General features: G+C 42.2%; 1 protein-coding gene across 4 annotated transcripts in view; it reads left to right on the top strand.

The window, feature by feature from the left end:
• The window catches only part of NUP153 (nucleoporin 153), a 55,550-nt gene that overhangs the window by 17,313 nt on the left and 15,527 nt on the right, over positions 1-22,710 (top strand). For 2 of the 4 annotated variants that reach the window (XM_077353255.1, XM_077353256.1), the window contains exons 4-16: positions 2,172-2,308; positions 2,389-2,517; positions 5,506-5,622; positions 5,750-5,791; positions 5,875-5,928; positions 12,112-12,258; positions 13,288-13,337; positions 14,990-15,119; positions 16,229-16,366; positions 17,559-17,651; positions 18,145-18,235; positions 19,036-19,143; positions 21,355-21,978. In XM_077353255.1, coding sequence (XP_077209370.1) covers positions 2,172-2,308; positions 2,389-2,517; positions 5,506-5,622; positions 5,750-5,791; positions 5,875-5,928; positions 12,112-12,258; positions 13,288-13,337; positions 14,990-15,119; positions 16,229-16,366; positions 17,559-17,651; positions 18,145-18,235; positions 19,036-19,143; positions 21,355-21,978 — 1,860 coding nt within the window. The remainder of the gene's footprint in view (positions 1-2,171; positions 2,309-2,388; positions 2,518-5,505; positions 5,623-5,749; positions 5,792-5,874; positions 5,929-12,111; positions 12,259-13,287; positions 13,338-14,989; positions 15,120-16,228; positions 16,367-17,558; positions 17,652-18,144; positions 18,236-19,035; positions 19,144-21,354; positions 21,979-22,710) is intronic. The other 2 variants (XM_077353258.1, XM_077353257.1) reach the window with 2 other exon arrangements.

The following is a 22,710-nucleotide window of genomic DNA, read 5'->3' on the forward strand; positions in this document are numbered from 1 at the left end:
TGTCAGGGTGTCATTTATGCAAGCTTTCAGCTGAGTGGAACTTTTTATATTATTTGTACAGCTTGCTTCTAGCCTGAGGACTCTTTTCTGAATATAATTTTAGGCTATTGGATTTTATGCCACTGACTTGAAAGTTTATTGTATTATGTTTACCTTGTGAGCGTATTGAGCAGGCAGCATATAAATTTTGAAGTGACCCTTGATGACTTTGAGGCATGGTGGTTTTGTTATAATTGCCATCTGCTCGCGCCTGGGGGATTAGGGGTTTTAAGTTTCAGGTTCTTCCCATTAGGGATGCACAGGGGGTCTGTGCATTTGACAAAAACTTGGGAAGGCAATTAGCCAGATTAACTATGAAAGCTAAATGGACCTCCCATGTTTAGAGGCAGTATACCTCTTAAGATCGGCTACTGAGGACAAACCATGTAATGTTGCATTTGTGTCAGGATTGCTGGCTTGACTGGCCCTTATTTCAGACAGGCTGCTGGGCTAGATGAATCTTTTGTGTTTGTTGACCTTAGGGTAACCTCATGTAACCCTAGTAATATGGGCATAGTGAGAAAGAAGAGTTAAGAGACCTTTTCTTCCCTTTGTTGTCCTTCATTGAGTAGCTAGTATGATGTAGTGGCAAAGAAGGCAAATTCGATCACAGGGCGTATCAACAAATACATAGTGTACAGGGGTAGTCAAACTGCGGCCCTCCAGATATCCATGGACTACAATTCCCATGAGCCCCTGCCAGCGGATGCTGGCAGGGGCTCATGGGAATTATAGTCCATGGACATCTGGAGGGCTGCAGTTTGACTACCCCTGGTCTAGGATATGACTTGTGATCATGCCGCTGTGTGTTGTGCAGGTCAGACCTTAGTTGGAGTATTGTGTCCAGTTCTGAAGGCCTTCTAATAGGAAGGACATAAAAAACTTTAGAACCAGGGGCAGGGGGAGTGATGAGGATGAGTAGGATTTTGGAGAGGAAGCCTTTTGACGAAAGGCTATGGGAACTGGGAATGTTCAGCCTGGAGAAGAGGAGGTTGAGGAAGGACATGATTATTCTATGCTGTCATTGAAAAAAAGGCACTCTTTCAGTTGTTAGTGGGGAATTATGGGTGGGGAAATATCGGCATGATATTAGGAAAACTTTAAGGGCAATTCATTGGTGGAACTGGTTGCTCAGGGAAGTTGGTGGTTCTCCATCCTTGGAGGTGCTTAAGCAGAGATGCCTTCATGTTAATTTCCCCTCCCGACTTGAAATGTTTTACAATACACACAAAATATACATGTTCTGGTGGTTGAGGCTTTTCCAAGCTGTGTGACCGTAGTCGGATAGTTTTAATCCTTGGCATTTTGCCCAGTAACTGTGACTGACATCTTCAGAGGTAGAACATGGCAAGATGGGAATCTCTCCGTAGCGGAGGAAGAACTTTTCGAATGGACTTACTAATGAATTCCAAACAGACATAGGAAAAGCACTTCATAGTTCTAGAACAGTGGTCCCCAACCCCCGGTCCAGGGACTGGTACTGGTTCATGGATCAGTCGGTACCAGGCCGTGCCTCCTCCTTGTCCTCCTCCCCGGGTGCTGCCTCGGAGGCTGCCCTGCCACTCTGCTGCCGGCTCACCTTTTGTGCTTTCCGGTGGCCACCAGGGCTGGGTGTCCCCCTCGGTGTGGCACTGCGCAGCTGCTACTGTCAGTGCCCCCCAGTGGGTGGCGGGAAGTCAGTGGCGAAAGCAAGTGGGAAAGCAAGTGGAGCAGGGGTTCAGGCAGTGGTGGAGACGTCCCTCGGCAAAAGACTACCCTCCCTCCTGAGCCTCAGTAAAATTGTCAAGCGTTGACCAGTCCCAAGTGATAAAAAGGTTGGGGACAACTGTTCTAGAACATCCCCTGGGAGGTTCCCAGATACAGGGATGGGATGCGTTCTATCCCCCGCTCCCGTACTCTAAGAATTAAATAAAATGTCCAGCAACTGTTCACACACTCCACACTTTGGCATGGAGAGATTCCCATCTTGCCATGTGCCACCTCAGAAGATGCCAGCCACCTTTACTGATGAAACTTCGGGGACTAAAATTACCAGACCATGCCTACATAGCCCAGAAAGCCTACAACCACCAGTTGACTCTGGCTGTGAAAGCCTTCGACAATTCATTATTCATGTTCTCATTTTATTTTAGATATAGCTATTTCAAAAAGCGCTTCTGCACCACCAGTTTGGTCTGCAGAGGCCGAGAGATCCATCACGCAGCACACGACAGCCACCAGTTTGAAAAAGCCCGGCTTCAATCTCTCTGCCTTTGGAACTCTCTCCCCTGTAAGTACATCACAAAGCATGCTTCAGCCACATGGCTTTATTGTCCACTTTGCTAACTGGATCTCTATGCTTGTCCGCAGTCACTTGGGAATACATCGGTTCTTAAGACAAACCAGCTTGGGAATTCTCCATTTTATCCCGGGAAAACCACGTACGGAGGTGCAGCCGCAGCAGCGAGGCAATCCAAAGCACGGATTACTCCTTATCAAGTAAGAGAGATGGTGGGGATAGAAGAAATTGTGTGCACTGATCATGCTTACAAAACTACCCTATTTGTATTATGCATAGAATGCTGAGTTGTGTACCGTATCAGTGCTGAATTGTTTGTAATAGTAATTTTTAGAGTGGCTTGTAGACATATAGAAGAGATGAAGTGCTGTTTTTTTGTATCCTGCTTTTTACTATCTGAAGGAGTGTGTAAGAGCAGCTTATAATCACCTTCCATTCCTCTCCTCACAACAGACACCCTGTGAGGTAGTTGAGGCTTCTGGGAGAACTGTGACTGTGCCAAGGTCACCCAGCTGACGGCATGTGGGTGAGGAACGGGGAATCAAACCTTGATTTTCCAGATTAGAGTTCGTCACTTTTAACTAAGCTGGCCTGGAGTACCAACTTGATATTTAACAGTACAATTCTATTTGTCCACTATTGTTACCCAGAACCCCACTTCTCCAAGGAACTCTGGGCAACACACATAGCTTTCCTCTTCCAAGATCATCCTCACAGGGATCTTGTGAAGTAGGTTAAGCTGGGAGAATGTCTTGACCCAGGTAAGCTTTGTTGCAGAGCAGGGATCTGGATTCTCAAATCCTTGTATGACACTGACCACCGGACTGCATTCCACCCAGAAGAATTCCACACATGTAGCAATCCTCATGCCAGCACTCAAACCACTCCTTGCTTTCTTCTTGTGCTGAATGAAAGCAATTCACTGGCATTTCATTTAAAACTCTCTTGAAGAACTGAGTGTTGCTGCAGCTCTTGTGCTGCTGTTCCCACAAGCAGAATTGTGTTGAGTATCTTTTCCTTTTTGCTCATGCCCTGTTAGGTTCATTGCAATACAAACAGTAATAAGAGAACACACCATTGAAAATTTGGGCAGCCTCTGGAAGAGAGCTAATGACTGATAAATAGACATCTTCATTCATTAAGTGACTCTGATACTTTACCCCTCTTACTTTGGAGCTTTTATTGGCTGCTAATCCTATATGTGTGTTGAAACTGGTGTGTCAAGGGCTGAAACGTGTCAGTCTATTGATTCTTATAGTGCATAGCACATTGTTTTGCAATAGCCTATGGGCTGTATATATGCTTTTAATTCCTAAAGGTTTTTAAATTGTGCACAATAAAAGTTATATAATTTTAACATTAATACAGACATTCAACCTTTGAAGGTCCTAACTGTCATCAGTTAGGTTTTTATGGTTCCAGTTCCAGGTTTTTCCCCCTTTTTGGTTTTGTTTTTTGTTTTTGTCCCAGAAGCTAAGCAGGGCCAACCCTACACATGCCGTATGATAAATAAATAAATACTCCAGTGAATTTCTTTTCAAGGAGTTCTCTCTATTTTGAGTTACTGGGGATGAACAGTTCCCAGTTGCCTGTTCATCAACTTTAAAGTACATGTCATTCTGCTGGTGACATCATAATAAGTGTGCAATGGATAACATATACAATAATTTTATCTCCTACCCGTTCATAGGCTTGTTGTCAACAATAACTTTAATCAGTTGAGGCCTGCAAATATGGCCATACATAATGGGGGTTAAGAAAAGGTGCCACATAGAAAAGACACCTGATATGCTGACAAGGAGCCTATTCATATACCTTCTACAATAAACCAAGATACAACAGATGTCTGCCCCAAAACAAGCAAAGCCACATGGGAGATCATGAGCCTCCTGTGGACATTACCATCTCTTTTGTGCTGCTGTGGGGCTACGCTCAACACTTGTCATCCTCAGCCCAGATAAATAATCGGAACCAGTTAGTCAGCCACTTGGAATAAAATGGCATCTGACAACATCCCAGGATAAATCCAGTACAGTGGCCTGAATTGAAAACAGCCTGTTTGGACAAAATAAAAAAAACACTTCTTCAAAAATTAGCTTTGGCCCTGGGACACCATGCCCAACAGCAGGACAAATCTGGTTAAGTCACTGTATAAACTGTGCTGGGATACCCTCCACACTCAACAAGTGTGGTAACCCCAGTCCATTGGATCACCCCTTTAAGTAATGGTGCCAAAGCAAGGGTCAAGACACTGTGGGGGACGTGCAGTTGGGTTCAAGATTTCATTGGGACAGCCCCCCCCCAAGTGGGACTTCATTGGCATAAGGTAAGGATTCCCAACCAGGAGTCCATGGACCCCCCAGAGGTCCACAGGAGCTCCATAAGGGGTCCTCAGCCTTTCCCCTTCTGCCTTAATGGACTTGGCCACAAGCTAGGGAACTGGTCACCTCTCCCAGGAGAACTCAGTGGGTAGGTTGTGGGTGTAAAAATAAAAGAGGCAGAGTCGGATGTGGTAAGGGGGGCAGTCTGGGCTGTCTTCTCAGCTCCTACCCTTCTTTCTGGTCTACATGAGGCAGAGCCACTGTAGTACTAGTAAAGGTGGAGAGAGGGAGCAAAAGGAGGACAAAGGATGTGGGTAGTGATGCCATTTTTTAAAAGTATCCTTGTGTTTATTCATTCTGCTTCCTTTGCTATAGTCCTCACTATCAAAACATAGACTTGTAAAATTTAGGGGAGAAAGGTCATGGTGAGAGGTTTTCCCAAAAGTAAAACTCTGGAAGTATGTCGTGTACACTATTGTTGAATAAATAAAATTTCAACACACACTATGAAGTCAAGAAATTAACTTCTTATGGCTACATAGGCCGCAGAATGCATACTATAGACTCCAGCCATTTGTCGGAGGATCTGTCCCTGAGATCATAGCAAATGGTGAAATTTGCAAATTACACCATGCTGTGATTACAGTTATGGCACAGAAGCAATAGAAACAGGGTATAAGCAGCATAGCCCGACCAGACATGTGAACGTGTGAAGTCACAAACCCACAGATGGCATAGTTCTATTATATTTGTCCCTTCAAATCCCTCCTGAAACTTGAATACCAGTGCAAGAATTGATTGCAACAATGTGTGCACGTGTGTGCTGAAATCCAGCATTATAACCATTTGCAATGTTTAATGTTTCAGACACCAATAAGAAGGCAAATGAAAGCCAAGCAAGTGAACGCACAGTCCTATGGAGTGACAAGTTCCACTGCACGGCGTATCCTGCAGTCTCTGGAGAAGATGTCAAGCCCACTAGCAGTAAATTCCTCTTTTTCAAAAGCTTTTTTTTCCAGTACATCATATGAACACTTTCTAAGTAATATGTTCAGTTAAAATTTTGCTTTGTAGCCCTGTAGTTTAACTTCCTGTCATCCTTATTCAACAGGATGCTAAAAGAATTCCCTCTTCTGTTTCTTCATTGTCTTCTGTAAGTTAGTCTTCAAACTTTTTAAATACAGAGAAACCTTATTTTTAAAATCACTCTTCTTAATCTTTTGTTCTGTTTTCCAGCCTGCAGAAAGAAGTATACTGAGTGTCACTGACTTTCATTCGCCACGAAAAAGGGTAAATTCAGCTTAAATCTAAATTAGCGGTACAAGCTTTATTTACATCTTTGATTTGATATGTCGTGACATGTAGCCACCATATAAAGTTGTACTCTGCAGTTCTAATGTAGAGGGATTTGGCACTTGCCTAACCTTGACTGGCTTGCTTGTTCTTGCCATTTGCCACCTAGAACAAATATTCTTAGAAATGCTAAAGCAGGCTCATATAAAACTAAAATGATATGCCCTGCAGTATCGAGCTGCTTACATCCTGCACTGAGCATGTATCCTCTATTTTTAACATCACAAATTAGTCTCTGTCATTTAGATTAAAGTGGAAAATATAGAAACCAGGAGAGATGTCATTCAAGTGGGTAGCCATGTTGGTCTGAAGCAGCACAACAAAACAAAATCAGAGTCCAGTGGCACCTTTAAGACAAACAAAGATTTATTCAAGGCGTGAGCTTTCGAGTGCAAGCACTCTTCCTCAGACTAAGAACTACCATCATGACAATGGGAATATAAAGTTAATTCTGTTAAATTAGTAAACTGTTTCACAACATCTAAATATAGCCATATGATAATTCAGTTTATGTGCTAGATGTGCTATGTTAAGTAGTTGTTAACATAATATAATTTGCTATTTTGCAAATTATAGCACAAAGCAAGCTTCCAACATCATTTTACTAACTATCTCCTAATGAGTCACTGGTATATCCTGGAGATGGAAATATAAGATACAGCTCCTCCCTCTAATGTTGTCATAATGCTTTTTTTTAAACATGGCTTGCTTTGCAATATGCAAAGTACAAATAGAGTAAACAGTAGTCATCTATGAATGTGTACTGCAGTCTGCTCCCAACAGCTCAGATGAAGGGTCATTTTCTCCAAATACTTCTAAACCAACATTATATGGATGCAGAAATTTTCATTCTTTTCTATACTACGAGACTGTTTTTGAGCGGTTTGGGTCATAATTGGGTTGTGGATGTGGCAGATTCTTATTTTACTGGTTTTTAAAAAACTATTGCATTTTTAGGTGTATGGCTTATGGGCTGTTAAACCTTAATAATAAACTAAATAGAGTCGCTTTAGGAAACATTATTTTCCAGGAGCTTACGTTCCAGAGGGATGTGACTTACGTTATGTCTAAACAAAGGAGGAGTCCTGTGGCACCTTAAAAGCTAACATTTATTGTAGCATGAGCTTCTGGCTCCATCTGATGAAGTGGATGTCAGCCGGCAACAGGTTCTGCTGTGGTAAATGTGTTGATCTTTTAAGGTACCGCAGAATATGTTGCCTTTGTTTGCAGCAGACCTGCACAACTGTCTCAGTGAAATACTTTATATCAATATCAGTCAAGATACATGTCTCCTGAAGGTTCTGTCATAGAGAAGTCGGACTGAAAGTGAAGTTCTGAAAGTTTTATAACCATCACTTCCCTTGGGATTTCAAATACTGTGAAAAGCAGCAACAAATTAGGTGTAACAGCATTTTCCCTGTTTCCTTATGTATCGAGATTATAGTGTTAGATAATGTAGATAAACTGGAAAAATACTTTGCATTTCTGTGCTAATTCTAGAAAGTGCAACTTCCCTTATTTTCAGGAGTTTAGATTAACGTTTGTCCTGTCATCAGGTTAGCTGTCCAATGCTTTGTTCCTATCCATTTAACCAGCTTTTCTGGGCAGTATAGAGCTTCTCTCTCTTTTGGCACCAGTGGCCTCATGCAGACAAACAGCATTTTAGTGCAAGTTTTTAGGCTGCTGAAATGGTAAACAGTAACAGGCAATACATAACGAGACATGTCAGAGAGAAAGCTAATGCTGTAGCCAGCTGTTACTGAGTGGAGATAGAGGGATTGTCTATTCATAGTGTAGAAAATGGCTGGCAGCAGTAATTCTTGGCAAAGAGAGGTTTGTTAGCAGTTTGCTGCCAAAGTAAGAGGGCAGTCAATAGCACATTGAGAAATCTGTAAAATAAGTAGGGTAGTGCGGCTTACATTCTGAAGTCCTGGCAATGCTTTCTTCTCAATAATCAGATAATTCATACTCCTGTGCTTTGAAATGCTTAATTATTGCAGAACAGATTTAGAGTCCAGGGGCACCTTCAAGACCAGCAAAGTTTTATTCATGGCATGAGCTTTCGTGTGCATGCACATTTCCTCAAATACAATATTATGAACAAGAAGTAATCAGTTCATACTTATAGGCAAGTGTGAGGACAAATTAACATACAGCATAATGAAATACCAGAGATAAATGCGAAAAAACAGCAATTTGAATTTGTGTTCACTTGAGATTTATCTCTGGTATATCTGTTAACTATTTTCATTATGCTATGTGTTAATTAACCGTCACACTTGCCTATAAGTATGAACTATTTACTTCCAACTCATGCTGTGAATAAAAATGTGTTGGTTTTAAAGGCGCTACTGGACTCTAAATTTGTTCTGCTGCTTCAAACCAACATGGCCACCCACGTGAATCTATCTTCCTTAATGCAGTTTCACAATTATCATTGTTTGGAAGTAACTTGATGGTGGCCATGTGCAAACTTCATAGGATTCTCAAGTGGTTGTGATCAAGAAAGACTTTCAGAAACGTAGTCTGTAGTTCTTGTTGCTACTGATTAAATAACATTTGGTGGTGACTTCTGGAAACTAGTTTCTTTATTTGTACTAAAACATTTGCATTTGACATTTTAGGATTAAATTATAAAAATTGGTGTCATTTAAAATACTTGAGGTTTGTATCCAGGTTATAAATATCATTCTTCAGAAAAATAAATTAAAAATCTTTTTATTCCTAAACAGCCTAAGTAGTCTGCCAACTACTAAGACATGCTGATAATGAGAACATTGGTGCCATGCATTCAGGTTCTGTTTAGTCTGAAGTCTGCAGATTTGTCAAAATATAGACAAGTATAATTTGTCAAAATATAGACAAGTATATATATATATATACACACACACATATATATACACACACTAGAAATTAAGCTCACTGTAGAAGAAAGACAGCGGGCGCTAGAGATGGGGAGGCAGACTGTAGGCAAAGAAGGAAGAAGAAGAAAGGTATGGGAGGGAGAAAGAAGGGCAAGGGGTGGTTGAAAGGATGGGGAGAAGGGAGAAAAAAGGAAGTAAAGGAGAAAGACAGGAAGCAGATGAGAGGAAGAGACAGACAGGAAGGAGATGGAGAAATAGAGGAAGTCAGGAAGTGAGAAGGAAGAAAGGAAGGCAGGCAGAGAGGTAGGTGAAATGGGAGGGTACGGGGTGTGTGAAGGGTGGGGGGGAATCGCAGGGGGCGAATCGGGAGGGGAGGTGGCGAGGGAAGAGGGGAGATATAGAGGAGTGTGTGCGTGGATGTGTGGGGTGGGGGAAGGGGTGGGAGAGCGCATGGGTGGGTGGTTGTGTGTGTGTGCATGCGTGTCTGGGGGTGGGGAAGCGGCGGCGGGATGATCGCGTGGGGAGCATCCAGGAGGGTTTGGCTGGTGATTGTGTGTGTGTGTGTGTCTGGGTGCGGGAAAGCCGGGGGGGGGGGGACTCACCGTTGGGGAAGGCTGCTTCTCCTTTTGTGCGGTGAGTCCCCGGCTGAGCAAGGCTAGGCTCGGCCAAGCGGGCAATGGGGAGCCGGGCTTTGCATGGCTCCCCATTGGCCGCTTGGCCCTGGAGTGACACTCGGAGGGCCGAATCAGGAGCCGCTTCGCGGCTTCTGATTGGGCCCTCCAAGTTTTCATCCCGGACAGAGCCCGCCCTAACTCCTCCCTGACAGCCCTTAGGGCTCGCCCCTCTTAGGGCTTATTCTTTTATTTATTCCGCTCCGCAGGAGCGGTTAAAGATATCTGCATATCACCCTCTCCTGAGATTCAGGGCAGTTCACATGGAATGTAAAGGAACAATACATCAAACTTGGTTTTTGTGTCAAATAGAAATACAGCAATGGTAATAACAATAACAACAGAAAATAACAATTTAACAGGATAACAATCAAACAGGTCCATGGTTCAGTTCAGGTACAGGGATTCCTGGGAGGGGAGATTCAGGGGCCCAGCGGGTGTTGCTGGTTCCGGTCAACCTCAACCAAATGCCTGGCGGAAGAGCTCCTTTTTGCAGTCCCTGTGGAACTGTTTTAGTTTGGTTTGGGCCCTGATCTCCTCTGGGAGCTCATTTCACCAGGTAGGGTCCAGGACAGAAAAGGCTCTGGCCCTGGTTGATGTCAAGCGGGCTTCTTTTGGGCCAGGGATCACTAGCCAGTGGTAAGTGACAGAGCGCAAAGCTCTTTGAGGGGCGTAGGCAGAAAGGCAGTCCCTCAGGTACACTGAGCCTTGACTGCGTATGGCCGTGAAGGTGATTACCAGAACCTTTAGCCTGATCTGGAATTTGACCTGTAGCCACTGTAGTTGTTGGAGGATGGGCCGGATGTTGGATCTCCATGGTGCTGCTGTGAGGACTCTGGCTGCTGCGTTTTGGACCAGCTGTAGTTTTCAGATCAAGGTTAAGGACAGGTCTGTGTAGAATGAATTGCAGGAGTCCAATCTAGAGGGTACCGTCGCATGGATCACTGTGGCTAGGTGTTCCGGGGCCAGGTAGGGTGCTTAGTAGCTTAGCTTGGCAGATATGGTAAAATACCAATTGCGCTACCTTTACGACCCGGGCTTCCATTGAGAGGGAAGCATCCAGGATCACGCCCAGGTTCCTGGAAGAGTGAGCCACTGATAGCTGCACACCATCCATGGTGGGCAGATGCGCTTCCTGACATGGTCCCTTCCTACCCAGCCATAGGAATTCTGTCTTTGAAGATTTTATATCTGTTCTTGAAGCTGGTTAAGAAATAACCATCCAAAAGTTATAAAATATTAGTGACGTTTAATGATGATCAACTAAGTTTAGATGATCAACTAAGGGTTTAAATCGAATTGAGATGTACATCTAACGTTTTTTTAATGCAGTAGGTTGGATCCTACCATGTCATTCCCATAGTATCCGTACAGTTCTCGTGCAAATACCTTCCAAGCTTTTGCACCAAGAGAAAAGTTCTTGTGCTGAAGGAATTTGCAAGTATCAAAGGAATGGCATGGTATGCTCCAGAACAAAAATTAGAGTCCAGGGGCACCTTTAAGAACAGCAAAGTTTTATTCAAGGGATAAGCTTTTGTGTGTGCATACACTTCTTCGATTGCCATTTGTTTGGATTTTATTCTGTGGGGAAACATAGTGAAGGAAATAAATTTGTCAAAAATGGACAGGTATATCCCAAACTGTGAAATGCTGAGAGTTATTAACTGAGACCCTGCCATTATGCTTCATCCATCTCCTCTCAAATATGGAGGCATCTTTACGGCAGCATCTTCTTTGGAGTGGGGTGATTGACTATGTAGATTTATCTCCCCTCTCCAGACCAGAGTAATACAATGCATTCTGCTATTTATTACTTTAATAAATGAAATAAAACAAAGGATGTATGGCCCTTCTAGGGAATTGTTACAAATGCAGATATAAGGGCTGAATGAAATTACCATATGTAGTGAGATAAGAAGCCAATATCCCTCTTGAGTCCTGGGGTTTCCATTGTTTTTAGTGTTGTAATAATTTGTAGCTCAGCATTTTCCCTTTCCAATCTATTCTTGAAGATCCTTCATAATAAAAGAGTCACCCATTGAATGTCCTGGAAGGTTGAAATGTTCTTCCACTGGTTTCTCACTCTTGTGATTCTTGATGTCAGGGGTGTATTATATACTCTAGTCCAGTGTAGGAACACATAGCCCCCTGTGAATTCAGACTCTGTTTCCTTCATTTACACTTAGCCTTTCTCGCCAATGTGGACCTAAACTGACTTACATTATTCCCTCCCCCATTTCATCTTCACAACAATCTTGTGAGGTGGGTTATGCTGAGTGTGTACGACTGACCCAAGGTGATACCCAATAAGTTTCCATGGTGGTGTAGGGATTCAAACTTGAGTCTCACAAACTGTAGTCCAACATTTCAGCCTCTACATCAAACCAGCATTTCAAATTATATGTTTGTTTGTGGTGGGAATAAGATACAAGAATGCCCTGTTTGTTGCAAATATTAGTATAAAGGCTTTTTTAATGATTTGTTGCTGTTTTAGGACTGTATTGAGACCTGATTTTACAGCATTCAGTCGATTAGCTCAGGGTATATATTCAACACTGATTGTTCAAATGCTGATTCTTTGATAGGCTGAATCCCAATATCCTCCAGTCCAGAAGCTTGTGACGCCAAAGGCTGTTTCACTATCAATGAGTCGGTCCCAATATTTTAAACCATCTCTAACATCCGCTGCTGAATCAGGCAGGATTCGACCGAGAATAGAGATGAACCATGAAGTATGTATGCTTGAAAACATTGACCTATACACCTTGCCTCACTTTTGTAATTCATTCCCAATCTCAAGTGAATTTGATGTAGAGGTAGCTTCTGCATTTTTTGTTTCATTTTTACATCTTTATTGTTGTTGTTGTTGTTGTTGTTATTATTATTATTATTTATACTGGGTACTTAAGAGCAAAACATAACCAGACGATTAACTTGTATGAGGCAAAGAAATTCTGAAAAAAACAATGAATTGTCAAAAGGTTTCCATGGTGTGAGACAACTGGCTGTTGTGGGTTTTCCGGGCTGCATGGCCACGGCCTGATCGTTTTAGTCCTTGATGCTTTGCCGATAACTCTGGCTGACATTTTCAGGGGTACGACAAGGTGGGAATCTCCATGCCAAAGTGTGGAGTGTGTGAACAGTCAATTTCTAATTCTAGTCAATCCCCTGGGAGACTCCCTGATAAAACAGGATGGTGATGTATTCTCCCCCCACCCCCGAGAAGTAAATAAAATGCCCAGCAACTTCTTGCACACTCCATATTTTGGCATGGAGGGGTTCCCATCTTGCTGTGTCCTTCCTCTGAAGATGCCAGCCACAATTATTGGCCAAACATCAGGGACTAAAATGATCAGGCCATGGCTACGCATCTTGGAAAACACAAGTGATAGATGAGATTAAAAAGTGTGCATAATAAACTTGCATTACTTTCCCTAATGAAAATAGAGAAGCACCTTTATGTATCAGGTATGAAATCTAGTAGAATGCAGTTTACACGTGGAGATGTTTATTTTGATGTCTTCAGAACAGCAGGGGGCAGCCAAGCAATACTACTGCACAGGAAAAGGGGAGAGGCTATGGGGACTTTCAGGAAAAGGAAAGGGAAAGAGAAAATGGGAGGGAGGGAGGGAGGGAGGAGGAAAGAGAGACATTTATGTAAGCAAGAATCTATGGCTTGTTATTTATCCAAGAATAACAAATTTGGGGTGGGGTGGGTGGGAATCAATCAAACCAACTTGAGACATATTTTTTCTTTACAGGTTATGAGGGAGAAAAATCCAGCAGAACAACAGAGAGAGCAAGCAGGAAGGTACGTGAAGTCTTGCTCTAGACCTTAAAAAGTTGCTGTGAACGCATCTTGTGGCTCTTTTTAAAATTAGTATGTGTCCTCCTTTCAAAGCTAATGGAATTTATGCATTAATATGTAATATTAATTGAAAAGAGTGGACTTAAATAGCAGTTTTAAATTGCAGATACAGGTTTTGACCTGTTACAAAGTGCAGTTCTGAACAGAAAAAAGGAAGTATCTATTGGCATTGTTCTACAAACAAATTAGGATGAGTTTAGTAGTATGGTAAAAGCTAATGATGAATGATTCTTATACAGAATATTAAAAAACAAAATGAGTCTTGGTGGAGGGGCAGCTACATCTTTTCCATAGTGGAATGGAATAGAAGTCTGTGTGCCAACCCAACCATAGGTAGAGAAGTCGATGAATGATTACATAAGCTCACTCTTTTCTAACTGTTGGTGGAAAAAATACCAATTCCTCTGTTCTTCAGGTATTTAAATGTTAAAGGGCATTTCCTTTAAAATGCTTGCTGCATTCAAGCGAAGACTTTGGAACTTCCTTTGCAATACATATTTGCTCAGCCACTTTGCCATCTTAGGTCATTTTCAGATTCTGTTTTTCATTTGTATATATCGTCTGCATACTAATAACAAAGGCAGCCAGATCTCAGGATGCTTAAATCCAGTGACTTGAGCCGTGAACTGGCAAGACAGATGTTTTTCCAATTCTGAAATGGGCCTTAGGCTTGCAGAAATGATAAAAGGAGCACCTGTAAATTCAAACAAAGGATTCTTTCAGTAGCTGTTGCTTAGGCAGTCTCAGTATTCCAGGCTGGGATTAAAAAGGCAGAAGGCGAGGGGGACTGGCAGCACCACTGGGTGACTTTCTACTATCTTACTTGCATGACTGAAGTAGGCCTGGCTGCTTGCTGCTGTTCAACAGTATCTACCCTGTGGAAGCCAACATGCTGCAATGGTTAGAGCTTTAGAGTAGGGTCTAGAAGACCCAGGTTCAAATTCCCATCTTGCTGTGGAAGCCCACTAGGTGATTTGGGAGCCAGTCACATACTTTCAGCCTCACCTATTTCGCAGGGTGGTTGTGGTGATGAGAAGGAAGAGGGGAGAATAATGTAAACTTATAACTAAAGATAGGTGAAAATGGGAGGCAGATAAAAGGTAGGTTGGGGTATGGCTGAGGAGAATGTGGAGGTTGCCAGGAGGAAGGAAGTAGGAAATAGTGTGAGGAAAGGGATAGAAGGGAAAGGGAGGTACCCCCTACAAGTCCTTGAGAGTTCCCTGCCATGCAAGTAGTCCTGACCCAGTGGCTGGCACCATACACCTGGCTCTAGTTTTCTTACATGGAGGCTGCTGGAGTAGGGAGAAGGAAAGCTGAAGTCAGAGAAGCAGATAAATGTCAATTGGCTGATGGGTGGGGAAGGTAAGAGTGAAGCAGGGAAAGAGGGAGCAGCTATGGGAGGTTTCAAAAGGGTAAAGAGATAATATTGGGGAAGGGGGAAATGAGATGCCTCCTACAAGTCTTTGTGGATTCCATGTGTTGTTACATATTTGTTGCAATCAACAGGTGTGCATCTTTTTGTGGGGTTGGTTTTGTTGCAAAGCTGACCTTATAGATTCTGTAAAACTATATAATCTGTATTGATTCGCTACTAGAACTGTCTCGAGCCCCAAGTTCAGTACTTCAGCATCCAATGGATTAAGTTCAGCAGCAGGAAGTGGTGGCGGCAAGATGAGACGGGAAAGAGGCGTTCACTACGTATCGAAACCTGCACGAGAGGAGGAGGTGAGAATATTTTTTACTCTGCAAGGAGATTGTAGGCACAGAGGTAAATGGTGAGATGTACATCTCTCTCAATAGACTGTAAGCATGTTTGAATTTCAAAGCTTCATACCCCCAACACGGTTAATATAGGCCCTTGTTAAATACTGAGCAAAGTTGTATTTCACATTGTTGTCACATTGCCTCCCAGCAATGTACTAGCCTTTAAAATGAAGTTGTTTGGAGCCCAAACATGCTACGCTAGGTAGAGCGCAGGATTTGGAGCCAGGTCTTGGGGGAAGCAGGCCAACCTGCTCTTTGGTCTGGAACTGGGATTGTTATAAAAACTCGGGGGGTTATCTTTTGATGCTGTGGCAAGGCAGCATGTGACTTTTGTTGGTGCATCCAGTGCTGCTTTGTTGATATGTACACCAGCTAAATGTCATTGCTTGAAGCTTGTTTGGGAGGTACGTGATTCCTGTGGCGGTTCAGAAGGCTTCAGCTTTGGTGCTGCAGCATCCAGAACTGGAGACATGAGCTGTAAAGTAATAATGTATTATCCAAACTTCCTTTCCCTGTTCATTTTTTTTAAATAGTGGGATGGATCCTGTCCCTATCCTGTGACTTAACTGAGCAGAGTTTGTTAATGTGTCCATTCACTTATCAGAATATTAATTTATACCCCCACATTTCCTTGAGGTTCAATTTTGAAGCCTTCCTCCAATTTAAGTGACTCTCCAACTGGAGAAAAAATGCGCTTAAGCTGAAGGAGGACAGTTGGATACACCCCGATACTTCTGTGCTTATTTATTTGTTAAATTTATAGCCCGCCCTCCTCCTAGGACTCAAGGCAGTTTGTATATAAAAATATCCCCATAAAACCCAACCCTAAAAATATCATTAGTCCACATGCTGAGATGGCAAAATCCCTCCTACCTCCTACAGTCTTCTAACAAGGGTGTGCTAGATATTATAGCGGAGCCTGAGGGGGGCCCATTGATCATGCTTTTGTTCAGAAATGCTTTATAGCCAGCTATGTTGCTTCCATCTTTTCTGTAGAAATGGGCTGAGCAGGAACAGAATGTCCCTTTTAATGAAACCTGAAAAATAACCTTATAACTGCACTATTTTAGGAGATGGATTTGCCAGTTCTACCCGAAATATCTTTGCCCATCAACACATCCTCATTGCCAAACTTCAGCTTTGGCCCTCTTTCTAGTACTACTGCTTCATCTTTACCTGTCAGTCCTGCACAATCAATACCTAAAAAGGTAATTTTTCTTTGAAGGTTTTGCATGCTTTACTCTCGTATGTCCCTCCATCATCCTGTCAACAAGTTCTAGCCTCTTCCTTCATGCTTTTACTGTCCAGTTGACTTCAGTTGTCAACATGGTGAGCAGAGATGCCAATTCAGTTTTGGTTGTGTTACACTGACCTACATAATCACGTGGGGAAGATCTCTCTATTTGGTGCAATCAGTTTTTAAGTTCTAAATTTGTCTGCATGCCCAGCAAGCTTTACTGTCTTGTTTCCCCAATTGTAAACTAACGTGCCAGGGAGATAAGCTGAATCCTATTAAGTGCTACAGTATTAGATGTGCTAAGAAGCTGCAGAATTATGTCTTTATAGTTTTGAGGGTACTTCATGGGGGGGGGAGGAACATTTATGCTTTTCCCCACTTTTGGCAGTCACTGACAGTCATAGTGGCTGAAATAGTAGCAGATCAGAAATAAGAGTAGGCATTGATTATGACTATTTTCATTTTGCTGTAAATGTGGGCGTACACAGTTTGACTCTGCTTTTAAAGAGGCCCGGGATTTAACGACATGTGTCATGTCATGGACCGCCTTTAACTTCTTATTGCAAGACAGTTAGAAATGCAGCCATCCAGAAAAAATAATGCATCTGTCTCTACCTAAGAAGCAATCTTTCCTTCCAATATGCTAAAAATAAAATGTATCTTTAGACAATTTTTTCCTGTGATTCAGTATTTTATAGCAGTTGCTAAAGCATATTTTTCAAGGAAGTAGCTGTCCAGATTTCTCTGTACATCTGAACATACAGAGAACCTGCTGGTTCAGACCAGTGGTCCCATCTATTCCAGCATTCTGTTTCATACAGCAGGGCTACCAAAAACAGGACATATATGCCAAGGCCTTCCCCTGATGTTGCCTTCTGGGATTGCTTTTCAGAGTTTTGCTGCCTCTCTGTATGACAGTTGGCTTTATTCACCATGGCCATTAATGATGCTGGAGGAGGATCTGCTTTTGAAAGCCTCTAAAACATGTGAGGGGATAGGACGTGGCTCCTTGTGGCCAAAGAAATCCAAGTTGCCTTGGGCATGCATGAAACATCTAGGCCTCTTCTAAATTTCAATGTGTCTTTTTCCTGCATTGTTAACCAGCAGCAAATAAGTCCCTTCAATAGAGTGATTTAAAATCTTAATTCTTTTGAAAATAACAGGTGCAACCAGCTAGTAATGCTAGCAGTCCCGTGTTCAGATTTTCATCTCCAATTGTAAAATCCACCGAAGCAGAAGTGTTGCCACCCATGTCTGTAAGTAAATAATGCATGTGTGAAATTTATAATAAAAGAAGGTAGTATTAATGTTGAGAGGAAAATGACGTAGGCATTAATATTCAAAATCACTGTCCTGGATCCTATTGGAGAGCCTTTGAAGGGCAGAAGTTGGGGATCATTTCCCTTAGCAGTGTTTTGTATGCTCCCCCCACCCCCCAAATTATCTTTTGCAAGATGAAAGATCCTCATGAATAAAATGGGGAAAATCAAGCAGATCTCCTCCCATTTCCAAAAAGCAAAATTAGGAGGCACTTTGACTTTCTTGCTGCATTACTTCCCTGTGCAGTTTATTTTGAAGGTAAATCCTTTGATCCTCAGCAAAAGATTTTCAGAGACTGCTCTTTAGGAAGTAAAGGAAGATCCTCTCCACCAACTCTGTTAAATTTTCTTATAGGGTCCAGCCATTGATATTAACTAGATAGACAAGCGTGACTGTCTTTGTTTCACATTTAACTTTATTTATTGCCAGATTGGCGGCTTTAAATTTAGTGTCCCTGTGGCAAAATCATCTGAGCTGTCGGGACCCAAGGATACTCCAGTTATTCCTCTAATTAATACAGGTAATTAAGTTATGTGATTAGAAAAAATAATTTGACAGAGAAAGAAGATCAGTTGAAATACTTTAGCAGCCTGTTAATGTAATTCTGTGTTGTCTTGTAGTTTTTAACTTGATTGTGGTTGGTACTGCCCTTGGTATCAGCTGAACCCAAGGTAGAAATTAAAATACAATTTCTGCAAATCACAAACATCCAGTTAACAACACTTGCAAGCTTCAAGACACCTAGACTTAAAGCTGGGTTGAGAATTGATGCTTTTGAAAGTCAGTCAAAACAGAGAGCTCCACCCGGGCCCCCTTCCCTTCCAAACCCCTCCAGGCCTATCATTGGCCATTTTGGGAGTTCAGGTCGACCATATATAGTTATATAGTTATCACCTGATAAATGTTTTGCAAATTTTAGAAATATATACAAATTAATTAACCCCTACCCTTTCAGGAAACCCTTACAGGGCTGTCAAGAAACCCCAGGGTTTTCATGAAACCCTGGTTGAAAAGGCCTGTCTTAGACACTGCCAGCATTCATGTGCCATTTTGGATTGCTGTGGCAACCCAAAATGCCACTTGACTGCCAATGATTTTGCTTATGCAGTGTTTCAAGCAGATACCACTGGTAATTTTCACAAGATTCCTAGTCTGCAAATTGTTGTGGGGGCAGGCAAGTTTAACCCAATCAGACTTTTCTGTAAATCTGGTGGTCTCCCTGGATGTGCAGGGCCTGAATTGAGTGTGAATGTGCAAGATGCTCCCCTGAGTACTCTCAGTAAAGCCTGCTGAAACACATTCTTTTCTTCATATTGTCAGCCATCAATAATATCAGCAATAAGAGAGAGAGCGAAGAATATGATGGTCCCTTTAAGCCTGCAAAAGTCCTGAAAGAAGGAAGTGTACTGGATATTTTAAAGAGTCCTGGTAAGTTGTATTGTCGGAAGGTAAATATTAATAAGCAGCCAGTTTTGCATTTATATGGACTTTCAAGAAAAAGCTGTTGAATACTCAAAGCTGAAAGTAAGTCCATAGTTGTTGTTAAGGCAGTCTGGGGGGGGTGGGGGTAAGTTGCAACCAATGTTGACTGGTTGTTGTGGGTTTTCCAGGTTGCATGGCAGTGGTCTGCTAGTTTTATTCCCTGATGTTTCACCAGTGATTGGCTAGCATCTAAAAAGATAGGACTTGGCAAGATGGGAATCTCTCCGTACCAAACTGCAAGACCATGGCCACACAGCCCGGAAAATGCAAAACAGCCAGTGGACTCCAGCCATGAAATATATACTCCAAGTTTTTTCCAAATATGAAAATCAATAAGTGCATTTAGAAGAAGAGTTGGTTTTATTCTCCTGAAGGCTGAAGGAGTCTCAAAACGACTTACAGTTGCCTTCCTTTCCTCTCCACATGCACCCTATGAAGTAGGAGAGGCTGACAGAATTTCTAACAGGGCTGGTCAGCCAGAACAGCACTATCAGGGCTGTGATGAGCCCATGGTCATGGGCTGCATGTGGAGGAGCGAGGAATCAATCCTGGCTCGCCAGATTAGAAGCCACTGCTCTCAAACAATACACCACGCTGGCTCTTTGCAGCCATTTGTTTTCCCAGGACAGAGGACAACAAAATCTTTTGTGGTCCTTTCTTGTTTCAAATATTGAGATGATTTAGTGCAAAAATGTCTACTTGGCGCTAGAGCACTTGCACAAGCAGACATACAAGAATTCAACTGTAGCAGCTTCTTGCCCCAAGCCAAACATATAGTATTCCTGTTTGCATTTCCACTTGCACTGATATTGCACTAGATATTGTGCTATTGATTTCTTGGTTTCATGAAGTGAACCTAGCAGCTTCTTCATTCTCAAAATGGTTCTCTAGTCTAAAGTACAGTATGGAAGAGGAGGATTACTGCACAAGATCTTGCATGCATCATTGTGTCTGTGACAAAGTCAGATGGGAACAGGAGACATGTAGTACAAGATCTTGCACGTTCCCATCTGCAAGCAGAACTACATTATGTAGGTTTATTTCTCTGATTATGCATTAATGAGTCCAACCCAAACTTTAGGAAATTTAAGGCAAATGTTCTTTATGTGTTTTTGTTTTTGTACCTTATTTTAAAAAATTCTTCCCAGTTTTCTATGTGTGTAATTTTCTGTTAAGTCGCAGCCGACTTACGGCAGCCTCATGGGCTTTCAAGGCAGGAGACGTGGGCCGTCTTCCTGCCCCCTATAGCAGCAAGGATTTGTTCAGGTGCAGGTAAAACCACTTGTATCACCATTCTAGCCGTCCCCTTAGCACAGGGGTAGTCAAACTGTGGCTCTCCAGATGTCCATGGACTACAATTCTCATGAGCCCCTGCCAGCGAATGGACATCTGGAGGGCCGCAGTTTGACTACCCCTGTGCTAAGGGGACGGCTAGAATGGTGATTCTAGCAACAGGTTTTTTGTGAGATGTGCTACAAGGAAGTTATCAGAACTGTGCACATGTTACAACTTGTGAATTTTAAATATTATTTGCTGCATTTATGTTGCAAGCTACTCAAGGCCCATAATTTAAAATTACAAAGATACGAAAAAAACAAGAACACCAAAACCCAACAATTGACAAAACCATAGGGTTCTCTTATACCGTTGCTGGCCTTTTCTGAAACTGTTGACTTGAACTCCCTGGCCTTGATTTTTTTTCTTTTTCTTGCTTCCCATTTCAGGACATATCCTTGTCCTTATTTCCAAGTAAACTTAGGTTACTTAGGTTAAAGGCACGTCTTTTTTCCCTTCTCATTTATAAATAAGTTCTTAAGCCTGCCCTTCTGTGCTGCTGCCAGGGCTAATATTACTGCCTCCTTTCCTACATTTAACCACAACAGTCCTTGCCAGAACACACAGAGTTATATTAACACCTAAATACTGCAGTTAGAATAAACCATTCTTTGAGCTAACAACTTGGACTCCTATGTACAGTCCAAAAACAGCCTTTGGAATCATAGTATGTGAGAGAGGATATTTAACAACTAAGTCCATTTGGTGTGGATGTCTGCTGTATATTGCTAATTCTGCAAGCATTTGTTGAAGTGTTTGCGCACCTTGCAAAAAAAAATGCTTGCTAGGAATTCAAGCTGCCTTTTCTTTTCCTTTGTGTAGGCTTTGCCTCTCCAACCACTTACTCCTCTTCGGCTACTCCACCTGTCTCAACAAGCACAGTAGTTTATACGAGGCCAGCCATAAGTAGCTTCTCTGCAGCTGCTTCGGGACTTGGAGATGCTTCAAAACAAACGTCAGCATATTGGCAGTGTGAGGCATGTCTGGTGGAAAACAAGGCGACGGACAACAAATGCATAGCCTGTCAGGCAGCAAAAGTGTCAGCCTCAGGCAGCACTAAACACTTTGGTCCTTTGACTCCAAATATCGCCACCAAATCAGCTGTTTCCACAACAGGGACACAGGGCTTTGGAGACAAGTTTAAGGCAGCAGCTGGAACTTGGGACTGTGATACTTGTTTGGTACAGAACAAGCCAGAAGCTACAAAATGTGTGGCCTGTGAAACACCGAAACCTGGAACAGGAGTGAAACCAGCTCTTGTCTTGCCTATGGCTACAGAAAATACGACATCAGTGACTTCCTCTTCCGGCTACACTGATACATCAGTCACTTTGGGATTTGGGGACAAATTCAAGAAGCCAAAAGGTGCTTGGGAGTGTTCTGTGTGCTTAGTGTCAAATAAGGCAGAGGACAGCAAATGTGTGGCCTGTCAGTCTGACAAACCAGGTGAGCTTGTATCATTTGATAACACACACACACACCCTGGTTTAAACATTTTATCCAAGGATAAAGAGGAGAAAATAATTTAACCCCAAAACAGTTGCATCGAGGAACTAAAAATACATGTATTCACATATATTTACATTTATTTTTTCTACTCACTGCATTTATAATATCAAGTTTATTAGACCGGACAAATGTGGTGTTTCTGAAAAATCCTGGATCCAAATACCATGCTGCTATTCAAACCCAGGATTTTTTGGAACTACCTCCCCCAAAATTGGGTCCTCTAGACCTGACCCAGAAAAAAAACAATGTAATTTTTTTAATACTCTTACTGTTTAATAGAGTGGGAAGGGAATAATTCTGTCTAGGTTTACAGTGTTAAAGTATTAAATTATGAATGATCTTGAAGGCAGAAAGGGCAAAGGGGCTCATAAGCTCTTCATGATAATTCTTGAAACAGATATATTATGGCAGCTCTCCATGGATTTTCAGATGTAAGTGTACACAGATATACTTAGCTCTTTTAGTTCTGCACAGGTGGAAATTATTTATGTATTTATATTTATATACAGCCCTCCCCTCTTAGTTCTTGGATAGCATGTTGTCTTGAAAAAGATATCCTGTGATCCAAAAAAAAATCCTCTCCAAAATATTTTTCTTTTCATGCTGATTTTAGAACCCTTAAGGAGGATGTTGAAGAGTAGTCTCCTGTTTTTGCAGTGCCCTGGCTTC

Source organism: Paroedura picta, chromosome 9, assembly GCF_049243985.1.
Source record: "Paroedura picta isolate Pp20150507F chromosome 9, Ppicta_v3.0, whole genome shotgun sequence".
Lineage (NCBI taxonomy): Eukaryota > Metazoa > Chordata > Lepidosauria > Squamata > Gekkonidae > Paroedura > Paroedura picta.